Source organism: Podarcis pityusensis (genome assembly GCF_964106645.2).
Source record: "Podarcis pityusensis genome assembly, chromosome: 9".
NCBI classification, from domain to species: domain Eukaryota; kingdom Metazoa; phylum Chordata; class Lepidosauria; order Squamata; family Lacertidae; genus Podarcis; species Podarcis pityusensis.
The window spans coordinates 38,818,089-38,832,647 of record NC_138034.1 but is presented as its reverse complement, the minus strand read 5'-3'; the positions used below and the strand labels follow the sequence as shown (position 1 = coordinate 38,832,647).

At 38.5% G+C, this 14,559-nt stretch overlaps 1 protein-coding gene across 4 annotated transcripts in view; it reads right to left on the bottom strand.

Annotated features, from left to right (window-relative positions):
- The window catches only part of LRBA (LPS responsive beige-like anchor protein), a 360,426-nt gene that overhangs the window by 162,462 nt on the left and 183,405 nt on the right, over positions 1-14,559 (bottom strand). For all 4 annotated transcript variants that reach the window (XM_081021326.1, XM_081021329.1, XM_081021328.1 and 1 more), the window contains exon 38: positions 12,309-12,433. In XM_081021326.1, coding sequence (XP_080877452.1) covers positions 12,309-12,433 — 125 coding nt within the window. The remainder of the gene's footprint in view (positions 1-12,308; positions 12,434-14,559) is intronic.

The following is a 14,559-nucleotide window of genomic DNA, read 5'->3' as shown; positions in this document are numbered from 1 at the left end:
AGGACAAGCGGGAGAAAAGACCCACACCATGGTAGAACTGAGCCAGCCTTTCCAAATTCCATATAACTCTACCCCAAAGCTGAACAGACTTTTTCCTTCTTTTGTCTAGCGCGCATTTTCTACGGAAACTTCGTCCGATAAAAGCTACTTCGAGCAACTCCCTCGGCCGCACCTTTTGTGTCTCTGCGTTACACAGAATCAGGCCAACTTTTTCAAATAAGGAAGGGGGATTTATAGTTCTTCCCCTCCTCCCTTTTTTAACCAGAACATGTCTGCGCAACAACAAAAAATCAGAGTAGCTGTTTGTATCTCACTTTATATATATATAAAAGGGCTCAAAGTCTTAAGGCAGCAGGAACCGTCGATAATTTTACGAAATCAGCTCCGGGCTGCAGAAGCTGAGCTCTTTTATTTATTTTATTTTTAACAGGCGCCGGGGGGGCCTCCAGTGGTCCCTCTCCAATATGCGCTACCGGTTTGTAATTTTTTTCCAAAAAGAAAAAAGAAAGATCGTCAACAATCCTGTGCAGAACGATAAATGCCAGACTGCCACATGATTTGAAATGCTCAGACGGCGACATGGAGAGAGCCAGAGCCCCTCTGCCTGTTTACTCAGCACCGCTGAATTCATTGACACTTGCGGGCGAGGCAGCGCGCGCAGGAGGACTTCAGCCTTTTAGAGAGTGCAAGTGAATGATATGTACAGAGAGGCTACCAGGCGCTTCAGCATCGACGGGGACTTTCCCTCGCACCAATAAAGGGACGAGTCCTCTAGACGCACACGCACTCCCTGGAGTACAGACGAATAGATTTGGCTACGCGGGCTCTGGCAGGAGGGGAGGAGGAGGGTAGCTTTTCAACACACACACACACACACACACACACACAGAGCATCCCCTTCTCTCTAGAGGGAGCGCCAACGCCAGCCCTCTAGCAGAGGAAGTCACTCTAGACTTACACAGAAGCTTGCACCTTCAAAGGATGCGGGAGGTGAACGGAAAGGTTATCAGCGTTAAGAGATCTGTGAATTTTTAAACACTACAGGGGCTCAAGCTAGTGGAGAGTGCTTAGGTTACCAAGGCTGCAATCCTATGGACGCTTAATTAATTGGAAGTCAACCATCTTCAATCCAGTGCCATTTACGTCGGACTAAGCGTACAAGGCTGCAATCTGATTGCATTTACCAGGAAAGAAAGCCCAACTGAACCAGGGTCTTACTTCTGTGCAAACGCTTGACAGACTGGGCTGAATTTACCCCAAGCTTGTACTCTCTCATCCCAACAACAAAAGAATCCAGCATAATCTCAGACTCTCCAACCAAAACCAGAATATTTTTAATGTAACACATTCTAATCAAGGGTACATGGCAGGAATGCAACGATGACTATCAATACCAACTTTTTGAAAATGCATAAACCCACTGTATGTTTATTTATTTGGATTAAATGCATCTTGAGTTTCAGGAGAACACCACACACACTCCTATTCTGTTCCAAACTATGCTGTCTTTCTATGTTTAAATGCATTTTCTTCTTATTTTAAACTGACAAGAAGAAACAGATAGGAGGCAGCAATTCACTACTTATCTCACTATTACTCTCCATGTTGCAGCTGGAGAACATAGGAAATGTATTCAGATTTCTATTACTCAAAAGAGCTGCAAACTTGTGCATAATTTTGGGTAGCCTTAAAAGCAACATATTGGACTATGTCTCCTTTTGGAATCATGCCAAACACATCCCGGCTAGCCAGTTTCAACACGTTGCTCATTACTTTTTGATTATTGCCATACATGGCTTGAGGTTCCAGGGGCTTATTTTTAAAAAACCTTTAATCTGCAAACATTTACAGAGGAAAGCAATCCCTAGTGGCCATACATAAAGCTTAATTGTCTCTGTAAACATGTGAACATAAATTTCAAGTAAAACTTTACATTAGCACAATAGGCAAACCAACCATTTGGGTACCTAAGAATTCAGTTTTTAAAAGACATAAGTTTAATCTGCAATAAAAGGCCATTTTTCATCTCACACATTTTCCTACAAACAAACAGCTTTTAAAATTTATTCGTAAATGTTTGTTTACAGTACTGGTCAAAGGGGAAGAGAATTTTACACACACACACACGCACACGCACTTTCTTTTTCTTCGTTCAAATGTACCAGTAGATATAACTAAACAAAACTCTGGTTCTGGAATTATTCAATGAGAGTTGAAAAACCTCTTGTCATGGAAAATATGCAGCTGATATTTAGAAAGGTTTTCCTGTAATTAACTCCCCCTTGAGGATTTTAAGTTAGCAGCAGTAAAATTACCTACAGTATTCTAATACACAACATATGCACTAACATTCAATTCTCAGTGGTCTAATAGCTTTCCGAAGAAGAATTTTATTTTTAATTAAAATAAGATGACTACTAGGATAAGCTAAAATAAAACAAAACAGATAATGAACATGTTTATAAATTCTGACAACATGTGTCTGTAGCTTGGTACACAATGCACTTTTAAAATCAGCACTTACATGCAGATGTTTGAGCGTTTCACTTTATTCTGTACTTTGGTGATCTTTCTGTCTTAATTACACTAATGTTCTCATTTAAAATTACTGGTATCTATTTCATTTATTTAAAATTCAGTTTGAAAGTCAAAATGGGTCAATTACAGGAATGTTTCTGGTAAAATTTCTACAGGTGTTAATAATTTTCTAGCTTTCTTTTGCCAGAATTTCCCAATAATATAACAGAGGATACACCTCATGTAGTCAATTTACTAGGATACTATTATAGGATGTAAAATACACTGGAAATGCATATGCAAGGGTTCACAATTTCCCCACGTCTACAGGCTTGCTGTGGTAACACTAGCAGACTGTGTAAGTATTTTGGAATTCACACTGTTACTGCTAAAGTTCTCATTTATAGCTGGGTGAAGCAAAAGTCTCAACTCATGGCAAGAGCTAATAGGCATCCCATCTGGCATGTTGCATATTTTGCTATTGTACTCTTTCCTTGAACACCAAGCACCAATCGTACCACCATAAGCATTCTTTTAAAGAAGTATTGTACATTTCAAACATGGTTCATGGGCATGGAGCTGTTCTTCAAACAAACCTAAGATGTAAAAGAAAACAACCCTGTGGAGTGCATAAAATTTAGTTCTGGTTCTAGATACGGGTTTAAAATTTATGTCATACAAATGGATGGCACACACCACAAAATGAGCAACAGGGCCCCCAGTATAATAAATATATTATATATACAACAAGTAGTATGCGTGTCTAAACACAGCTACATACAGTGGTACCTCAGGTTAAGAACTTAATTCGTTCTGGAGGTCTGTTCTTAACCTGAAACTGTTCTTAACCTGAAGCACCACATTAGCTAATGGGGCCTCCTGCTGCCACTGCGCCACTGTTGCACGATTTCTGTTCTTATCCTGAAGCAAAGTTCTTAACCCGAGGTAATATTTCTGGGTTAGCGGAGTCTGTAACCTGAAGCGTATGTAACCTGAAGCATATGTAACCCGAGGTACCACTGTAATTATTTGCCCAGATGTATTTTATTGTTGCACCCACACTTTGTTCATAGATGCATTGTTATAAATACATGCATGATTCTCACTCTCATGAAGAGATGCTGAAGTATGGGAGCAAGGAAACCTTTCTAGCCAAGCGAAGTATAAAAAGCATTATTTAACAAAACAGCTTCTATGTAATTTGGAATAGAAATCTCCCAAAATAAAGTTTTACAAGACATTGGATTAGATTCTATAGTTTGGTCAATGCAGTGGATTTCATGTGCATGAAACAGGAATTTGCTGACTCCATCTGCAGCCCCCAAACTTGCTTGTGGCAGCCGAAGAACCTGTTACAATGGTATGGGATATGATGTGGAGGAGATACAGAGGGACAGGGCTGTTCCAAGCCACGCCCATCGTCCAAAGTGAACAAGGCAGATACTTGGGATCCAAGCCATAATTTTTGCCATTTGAGATAGCAACAAGCCAAGTCCCTAGTTAGTTCTCTGTGGGGATAAGGGGGGCAGGTTATAGTTCTGCAGACTTGAATATGCAAGCCTTAGTATGATCAAGACCTCAGACTACAATGACATGCATAGGGACATGCTACATATATAGCATGGCACCCAGCACCCTACTGCACAACAATATTGTTTGCCAACAACCTGTCTGGTTATCTGACAGGCTGAAAGTTTTGCTGGAGTATCATATACTAGATCGTCATATGCAATAGTTGATATCTCAGGAAAACAATAGACCTGAAGCAATTGTACAAATGTATTTCCAAGGTAGAATTCTTCAGAACTTAGCCCAAGACAGTCGAGTGAGAACTGAGTAATTTATAGGTCAAAACACCCTCTGAATGACAGTGCTTTCACCTGCTGACATAATTGTGGAAATTAATTCTGGCATTTAAGATAGAAAAGTAGTGACAGATGAGCACATGACTGACATCTGGTGCTTGTATGGGAAGTAGAGTTGAAATGACAGGAAGGAGTCCTGTATACTGAGGTGCTGAACAAAGCTTGTTCCAGAACCAGGCTGTGATGAAAGCTTAAATTTCTCATTTCACATTTGTGATTATAAGAGAGGGGTTTCCCCCTCCCTTTTACTTTATATCAGGGAGTGAGCAACTTGAAGGCCACATTAGGTCCAGTATAGGATATGATTTGATATGATATGATATGCCTGGCGTGCTCTGGTCCATGGGGTCACGAAGAGTCGGACACGACTAAACAACAACAACAACAACAGAATATGATTTGGCCTACAAGGCAATCTTCCTCAAACCACATCCACCTGCCCGACACCTGATCCCATAAATGACATCTGGTGTGGGGCTGGTGGACACGCAGGGGCATTCTTGGCAAGCAAGGCTTGCTATTGGTGCCCATCATCTGATCAGCAGTGGCAGCGAGCCCTGGCTACAGACTTCCCAAAAAGCAACTCTGCAGTGTAGCTGATTCCTGCCCCAAATGGGCTTGCTATAAGACCCAACCAGCTGATCAGAGTTTACAGCAAGCACTGCTAGGATGATATTCCTTTTTATCGCTGACTTGAAATACAGGCAACCTTCATTTTAGGTGCGAACCGATACGTGTGCGATTTCACACACACGCACAGTGCCGAACCAAAAAATATCCAGTAACATAATAAAAGACGTCATTAAAGGGTGGGGCAGGGCAGAGGTAGAACAGGCTGTTTCAATTGCACATTATTTCATGAAAGCATGCAATGTCCTGGAACAGAACCCCTGTACAAATCAGGAGTTGCCTGTAAATTCAATTTTTCCTCTTGATATTTTTTTTTTACAAAAGAATTGGTCTTAGTTATTGTATTATATGCTTTGTTTAAATAGTTTTCTAAAGCATTTGAAAATTATATAAATACTGAAAACTATAAATGCTGAAAAATAAATAAATAAGATGTGCTTCTTTTCATTACGCTTCTTCCTGCTGTTCCTTCAAACCTTCCGCAAAAACTACTACATCAGCAAAATCCTTCCTCACCCGCCAACAGGTTTGTCTTTTCTGCAACTCATTTTCTGTTCTGATTATTCCTTATCAATCTCTATTTTCTTTCTCCATCAGTCTTCATCATTTACATACCAATACCAATTTGAGTCTTCCGGCACTCATGTTTATTTAGCCCAAAGTACAACACACATGAGGTACCAGCAGACAGTGTTATAATCCTGACGTTTGCAAAATACACAAACAAAAAAGGTAGGGGAAAATATATACGGGGGAGAACAAACAACCTTGCCCCATAATAATGTGGCATGGCCAAGTGAAAAAACAGTGACAAACAGGTGGAAGGGGAGAATAGAATATAATGGCTGGAGTTGAAGATCAGAGACACCTAGATTGATATGTAGAAAAAGCCATTGTTTGCAGGGGAACCAAAGCTGTTTTGAAATGTCCCCTAGGGATGGAAGAAAGAGTTGCTCATATAAAATCAGAAGTGAGGCTACTGAAATAGTCTGCTCATTCCTGCTTCCAGACCCAATGAAGCGCTTATTGCATAGTAAAGGGACACAATCCGTCGGCTTACTTGCAAAAGAGTTGCATTTTAAACGTTTTTAAATGTTTTCATCTGTGAGCCAACTCTTATTTTTATCAGCACTTGCAAGCACAGGAAACATGTTGGAATATGTTGAAACAGTTTATTGTGGGGGCCCCACTTGTCTAATACCAAGCTCAAGTCTTTGAACAAGCATTTTTATAGAGCCAAAATGTCACCCATGCAAAAGATGATGGTATCTTCAGAGTAACCCTGAAGTTTGCAGAAGTAAAAATCTTTTTAAAAATAATAATAATAAATGGAGCAATCCTCCCAAATGAGGACTTAACATATTCATGCCCAAAGACTGAGTGTTGAAAAGGGTAAGGAAAACCCTGAAAAGTAGGTAGAAGGGGAAATGGAAATGCTTTAGATAATGTAAAAGGGTTGGAGTTCTGCTTCAAAGGCTCACAGCCTATATCAGATAACTGGGTTTTCTGAGTTTCTCCCTCAATATAGTCAGCATTCTTGTCATGGACTGGCTGGATGCAGAGGAGCGATGGGAGGCACCAGCTGGAGAACCCTTAAGGAAGGAGGGCTCAGAGCCAGGGGATTGGAGGTGGGATGATGATGAGTAGTCAGAGGGAGAAGAGGGAGCAAACTGGGAGGAGGAGGAGGGTGTCAGAAGCAAATGAGGTAACAGGGTTTAGTGGAAGAGGCTGTGGTAAAAGCAGAGGTTGGAGAGGATGGGACCCAAGAGGCAGAGATGAGGCAGGCTGCTGAAGAAGCCAGGAGGTCTTCCCCTCCTGCAACCAGTTCCCCTCTCTGCTGGTCTCCCAGAACCAGAAGAGGTATGAAGAGGGTGGAGCAAAAGCAAACAAAGGTGTCAAGAGTCTCAGATTGCATGGGAAGGACCTGAGGAAGGAGGAGACTTAGGGAGCTGTGGGAAGGCATGGACCTTCAGTCCTTGCAACTGCCTCAGTGAAGAAATATCTACTGGGAAGAACTGCTGTACTCACTAGGCCTGAGCTGTTTTGTTTCTTTGAATAAAGAGTTAACTTCACTGAAGCTGGGTGAGTTATTGCTGACCTGCTCCTGTCACCCACTCCCGACAATTCTGTGTCCACTGCTCAATCCTTATTGAGCTGTCATTGGGGTTTCCCCAGCTCCAGAACATTTTTTGTCTTTCTGCACATCTTTTGAGCCTGCTGATGCCTCCCTCTTGTGCACAGGTGGGTCCATTTTGGCTACATAAGTTGCAGCATTCAGAGAATTGAGTTGAGCTTGTTATTAGTAAATACACTTGGGGCCTACAATTAAGTATTGTAGTCTTGAGTTCTTCTGTTTATGAATCTACCTATGTCACTGTTATATCAGGTGATTGTTATATCAGGTCAGCTCCACCTACCTGTTAAACTCGACCTGAGATAGATGGAGGAAATATTAATTGGTCTGCCGATCTGATATGGTTCCCCACCCCTGAGGTAAGTATGTATGGAACAAGATGAAACTGTTTAGAACCCATGAGGAACAAGGCTCCAGTTCAGCTGCTGCATAACACTAACCATTAGCTTTTGTCTCAATACACACATGAACACATGTATCAGCAGGGAAATGAGATAGTCACAAGGCTATTTTTATATTTCATGCAACAAGACTTACATCACCCTGAAAACAAACAGGAACCCTCAATGTTAAAGGGAAGGGAACAGAGTGGCCAATACAATTTACTGAAGTTTTGTTGTCAAGTTTCACCGAGTAGCTCAATATTAACAAATCTTGCAATTTCACTATTTTTTTGGAATATTACAGAAAATCCTGTTCTTCCACCTGAACTGTATACCTTTTTATCAAGAACTGATCTGTTAAGAGTTTTCAAAAGGGTTAAGGTTGTGGAATGTTATAGACAATTCTCTCTTTTTTTTCAGTGAATGGTGCTGATTTCTACAAGGCACACCAAGTTTAAAACAGATTCTTCCAAAGACTAGTTTCACTGAGTTACAAAATGCAAAAATAAAGTTTGAGCAGTTGCTTTTCCAGACCGACATTTACAAATAACCATTTTGGATGTCCTCCCCCATCCTGGCAACCTGGCCTTTGAAAAATATCCTACAGTCCTTTTTCCCAAGCAATTTAATGTGTGCTTGGGAAGGGCAATTAAATTGTCAGAATTTTTTTAAAAAATGTTTTAAACTAGAAGGTAGCCTGGAGTATAGTCATGGGGTTGATATTGATTGTCTGAACAGAGAACATTAGTCTTCAGGTATTTACTCTGCCACCTCTGCACCAGAGGCTCTCCTTCAAATCAAATCAATCCCTTGAAGAGATGGCTACTGAAATACATAAATGAGGCTGCAACAGAGCTGATTTTTGCTCTCTAGGCATTACTATGTCTTGGTTTCTGATTGTTTTTGAATCTTTTCCACTTCTTCCAATTGTAAACTTTAACAGACTGCATCCTCTTGGGTAGGAGCTATGGGAACAGCCCTTTTCCCATTTGAAATTCATTGTAAAACCCACTACTTAAATGGAAACAGGATTACAATTACATCTTATTTTGTTTCAATATTTAATCTGTATCGTGTGAATTCTGCCACAATGCAGAACACCAGTTTTAGTAAGAACTAGGCTAATTGTGAGATATTAATTATAGACTTGTTTATTTTTATTCTGGATTTATAAGTAAAGCAGTTTACAAGGTAAACCAAAGTAAGCAGAATTTGTAAGTAAAAGGAATCATTCGACAGTGTAACAAAAGAAAACATTCCCCACTGGAAAGACTATCAGCCTGATCCACATCCCAGTTCCGCTTAAATACTTGGAATTAAACCAAAGCTGTTCCCCCTTGAACAAAATGGGTATGAATTGGCTTGAATCCAGTTGCTTTGAGACAAATGGTTTTTGGAATGGAGTGTATATAATTGAAATAGAATGCTCTGTAATTATTTTAAAAAAAACCACAGGACAGAAGAACAGAAGTCCACCAGGAATGTTGGTGACATCCTAAATGCAGGAACATAGATTCAAAGGCAGGTCACCAGAATTGTAGTTCAGATCATATCTCTATAAGATGCCATACTCATTTATTATCAAAGTGCCATTTTAATAGCAATTCCACATTACCATATACTCCACTGTGGTCCCTCTTGTAAAGGTTCCCCATGCACTAAGTTCCAACATCAGAGGCAGTGTAGAAAAGCATCCTCAGTTAACTGTTTCACTTCCATGAAACTCCTTTCCTATAGGCCAGGCATGTCCAAAGTCCATTTTGGGGGCCTAATCTGGCACGCTACTCAATTTAACTCCTGTGGCAGTATATGTCCTGGGGTAAAATCCTTAAAAAAGCTTAAAAGCTCAACAACTTTGGGGTAAAATCCTGAGAAAAAAGCTCAACAACTTTGGTCAACAACGCATGTTCAGATCATCAAATCTAGCCCTCTTTGAAAAAAGTTTGGGCACCCCTGCTATAGACGTCTGCTGAGACACTAGCCTGAATGCACTTTGCAAGGTGCATAACTTCCATTTCAAATGGTCAATTCCTTCCACTTTGTTTTGCTACACAAACTATATTCAAGTATGTGTTGCTGCAATGGAGAACCCAGCTCCACAATCACAGAAATATCTCTAACACATATCCACATACAGCTAGTTCACATGATACTTTTCTCCACGCAGATGGAGGCACTGTATGAAAAAAGTGTTTTGTGAACCTGCTCTGAGACTTTTTCATTTTGCACAAGTTTATGGTGCCTGGGTTAAAATTCTGTGTGCGCTGGGAATCTCTATTTAGTAAAGTCACAATGTTTGATTGGTTAATTAATTAACAGATTTTAAAACTTTCATGCAACTCTAAGAATCAGAAAGCAATTTTCTATTTAAAAAACCATTATTTTTAATGCAAATTCTTATAAATACTGCAGATCAGCAACTATATTAAAGAAGACATGTTCCAATGCTAGCTATGAGATACTCATGTATCATCAAAACAAAGTATCCTTCATGCTTCAGTAACTAATTGGCAACTAACTAATGACTGCCCAGTTGTACAACAGAAATCCACTAGTACAATGGAATTTCTAGTTTCTCTCCTCTGCCCTCCAGAGCCCACATGCCCCTCTAAATTTGCTCCACATTCCCCCCAACCCTACAGAACAGATTTGGGAGCAGGGGAAGGAAAAGTCCCAGTGCACAAGCCACATTAGAACCTACCCAATGTTTTACTCACAGGCAAATGTAATCAATAAACCAATCAATATAATCAACTAAAACTCATAATGAAACAACTAAGCTTTCTTTAACTATGGGCAACCTTATTATTTAGACTTTCAGGCCACCATCTACAGTTCTTTGTGTTTATGGTTCATTTGAATCTCAAAAGAATTGAGATCTACTGTTATAAAGGAAATTAGGGTTTCCTACTATGTGTACACAAGCCTTGAACTCACTTAAGCAGTTTGCTAGATCTCAGCTGCTTCATTTTATTATATTATATTTTATTTTTTAAATATTCGCTTGTTGTTACTTGCACTGAGCCCCAAGAATTAGACAGGTCCAAATAAATAAATAGTTGCCTTAATAGTGTTCTTTCTCTGATTCAAAAAGCTATGTTTAATCTTGATTATGGCAACTTAGATCAGAAGACCTATCACAGGGCTGGTACTTATTCTACTCACTCAACTCCCTTTGAAGCAAATCACTTATTGGAATGCATTATAACTGGTGCATATGGTTGGCCATTTTCTACAGTAACTACAGTGAGAAATGACAGATTGTACAGTACATTATTTTTGTCACCTGTACCATTCTACAGAACTTAGCACATTCCCAATGTACCCAATGTAAGAGTGTTTGTCACATGTGACTATGGTAAGCAGTAGTGAAATTTTAGTTTTTAAGACTGTCTGAAAAACAATTTCTGCATTCTTCAGAAGTATTATCCAGTTGGATTATTACTACTATAATATTGCACACTGCATTGCTTTTAACAATAAGGAGACAAATGAATATTAAAAAATGACTAAAATATTAATTGTACTTTAATATGAATGGTTAAAGTATTTCATAAAGTGTGCAACTGACCCACATTAGAAAAGTTGAAATTTAATGTTGGCAGTTAATTATTGCAAATATGAGTAGGCTTACAATTGAAAAGTATCAAGCTTTACTAAAACTAAGTATATATGGACAAAGACAATTTGCACTCTTGAAGCCTTTAGTGTACAGTAGAACAAAATGTACAAGCAGTTTCAAAGCAGAAGAAGCCTAATTAATTCTACATCTCATTTCTCCCTTTCTTCTTTAGCAGAAGAGGAGAGGATCTAAGACCATTGTGTTTAGATCACATTATTGACTTTCCCTGTTTGGTCATTTATTTCAAGGGACGTCATATTTGGCATTATAGTTGCTGACATATTTGAAGACATTAGTGCAAGAGGTTAAGATGCTTGGCTCAGAACAAACTTTCCAAATTATGTTACCTTCCTAGACACCCATACAACACTAACATAATTTCAAATAGAAATTACCATCTAAAAAAAAAATAAAAATAGAAAATGTGAGTTAAATTGGAAAATGGGAAAATGGGAACTATTCAATGAGAGTTTGGTAATTTGCCCCCTGCGCCAATATTCACTTCCAAAGTACTTGTAATAAGAAATATTAAATCTCAGTTTTAAACTAATTTTCAGTATAATTTGTTTAATTTGGCTCATTTTTATAGGAAAGCATAACACATGGTAATACTGAGTTTTAAAATAATTACAGATAAATAACTACCTTTAAACATAGTATATATTCTTCTAATGTATTTCTGATTTGGAGAATACATGTTCTCTGGTTTGCATTACTTCAATTAAGACAAAATGAGCTAACATGTAGGAGAATTAAACAGGGTTCCTGAAAATATAGTAAGCTCTGTACACAGTCTTCATATTCTGCTGACATTAATTAAAATAATCAGTGGGGATTTTTTCAAAGGCAAAATATGCCTTGCTCATACTGCTACAGTTCATGTAAGGTAATTTGTCACAAAACCATACCAAGGGAATAAAGGAATCTTCTACCTTTGTCTCAAATCACTGCTAAGTTCAGCCTCCTATGCAAAGGAATCGTGCAGGGAGATGCCATTAAGATATAATTAGGTCTTGAAATGCACAGGTCAGGGAAAGAAACTTAAGGGACCTCTGAATGTGAAAGTGTTTCACCTCCTCTCAGATGACTGGAGCTTGAAGCTCCATTGCCATGCACTGTACCTGCTGCTATTGTCAAGAAGCAGATTTTACACTGACCATGGTCTATGGCTGTTTTTAACGTCGCTTCAGGATGTGTCGATCCAAGGGGGTTACGCACAAATCGTCGCCGGCGCCGCAAGTCATCTTCCCAGTAGTCAAGGCGCCAGAACTCACGAGGACGACTACAATGAAACAGAGGAACCACATATGTTAGCAATTATCAAACAGCATGGTAGCACTGAATTTCTGCATAAAGCTTTCCTTGTTTGCTCTTTTTCTTTTTCTTTTTCAAAAAAGCACCCTAAGCCCTTTTCTGCGATCTTAAAACTTAGGTATGTCCTTGAAAATAACAATATCACCTTCCAGTCTGAGGAACTCCTTTCCCTCCCCCCCCCCCTTGGAAGGTGAAATGAGCACTAAATACATCATTTTGAAATGAATTGCTGACAGTGTGATCAGTTTCCCCACACTCTAGTGGCATGTGCTCCGATTTCAGCCTCATTTCGGCCTCAGCAGGGCACCTTTCTCAGTGACTGCATTTATAAACCAGAATAGGGAACAGGCTATTATAAATATGGTATAGCATTACCTATATTAATCAAAGTCTGTCCCCCTTCATTTTTCTTCCTAATTTGTGCCTTTTTGCACAAGGTCAGTAAATCATACCACAAATTCTTGGTCAAGAAAGTGTTAACTTTAATGAATACTTCTGTTACATGATTATGCATGTGATAATAAAATATTACTCTGTTTAGATGTGCAGGAATTTAATTAAAATAATCTCTTAAAATATTCATTACTTTTAGCCCCTGAGGCTTAGAACAACACAAGAAAATACATTTCGTTTCCATTTCCTGTTTTTAAATAAGCCATTCCAGGAGAGTAAAACAGCAATCTATTTTCAAACAAATCTGATTGGATTTCTGTTTTATGTAGCTGCATGTTTCCATTTAATTAAGAACTGCATGTTACGGTGCACAATATCGAAGGTATACTTTTTAAAATTTACATTTAGAAAAAGGTTCTATCACACTTGTTATTTTCCACACTGTATTATTCAAATATGCATAGATCGTTTTAATATGGCTATATATAAATGCCAGTTCCTATCTTGTTATGTGATCATGAGCGAGTGTGCTGTAAAACTGTATATTAACCATTAAAAACTGCAAAAACAGCAAATTCAGGTGCATGTTCATACCTATATATGCAAATGCATTGTATTATATGTAAAGTAATAAAGCCTACAGGAATAACACTAGAGATCTACAGCCAACATCTGCATGCTCCAATTACAAAATTAGAGTTTTATTTATAAAAGAATGGCTCCTCCAAGAATGGCTCCTTCAAGAATGGCAAACCAACACTACAAACTATAATCTCATTTCTTTTCATGAGCTAATAATCATTGTATATCTGACAACTCTGACAAATTAATAGGTCTGATTAATTTATAGATTACAAATGATTGGACACACAATATCTGTATTCCTCTTCTTTAATTGTTTAGACTCCAGAAAGAGAAAATATTTTTTGTTAGAGTGACTCTAGCTATCTAAAAGAAGAGCTACAAGCCTACTACACAGTTAGAGCCATTAATTCTTTTTAAAGTCCACATTCGATAATAACGCATTGTACAAAATATAATACATGTAAAATGTGAATTTTCATTAATAAATTCAATTCAGGTATTATTTGAATCCATTTTAACTGAATGCTCTGCACTGCATTTTTACTATTTTTAAACATACACAGAATTGGGGAGCTTATTTTCTGCAGAATTTATAAAAGCATAGTTATATGCCTAAGAAAAAGCTACATTTGCTCAAAGCGTGATTAATAACTTAAAATTCTCCATTAGCGATTACAAAAAAAGGCAGAACGCAGCTGGCTATGTGTATGCATTTGATAGTCATGGAGCATGGATAGCCACTTCATCATTCTGCCTTCCTTCATTTATCTGTTAAAATTACTATCAAATATCAAATAGGATAGAGTCGTGAATCACAAACTGCTCCTCATTTTCAGGGGAATGATACAATGAGAGTCTATTCATCAGTATGGCAATCGGCACAAGTAATTAGTCCCTTAGACTGAGATCTCTTGCAAACCTTATTGTATCCAGTGCCACAAACATATGACAATGAAAAGCTAATGGAGGCTTCTAAAATTTGTTAACTGCTTTGGCCATCAATCCTTCCAGTTCTCTGCACTGCAGTATTATGCAAAGATTGTAAATTATTCACGCCATCCATTCATCTTTCTGCACTTTTGATTAAATTAAACAATGCTGTTTTTTCTGGCTGTA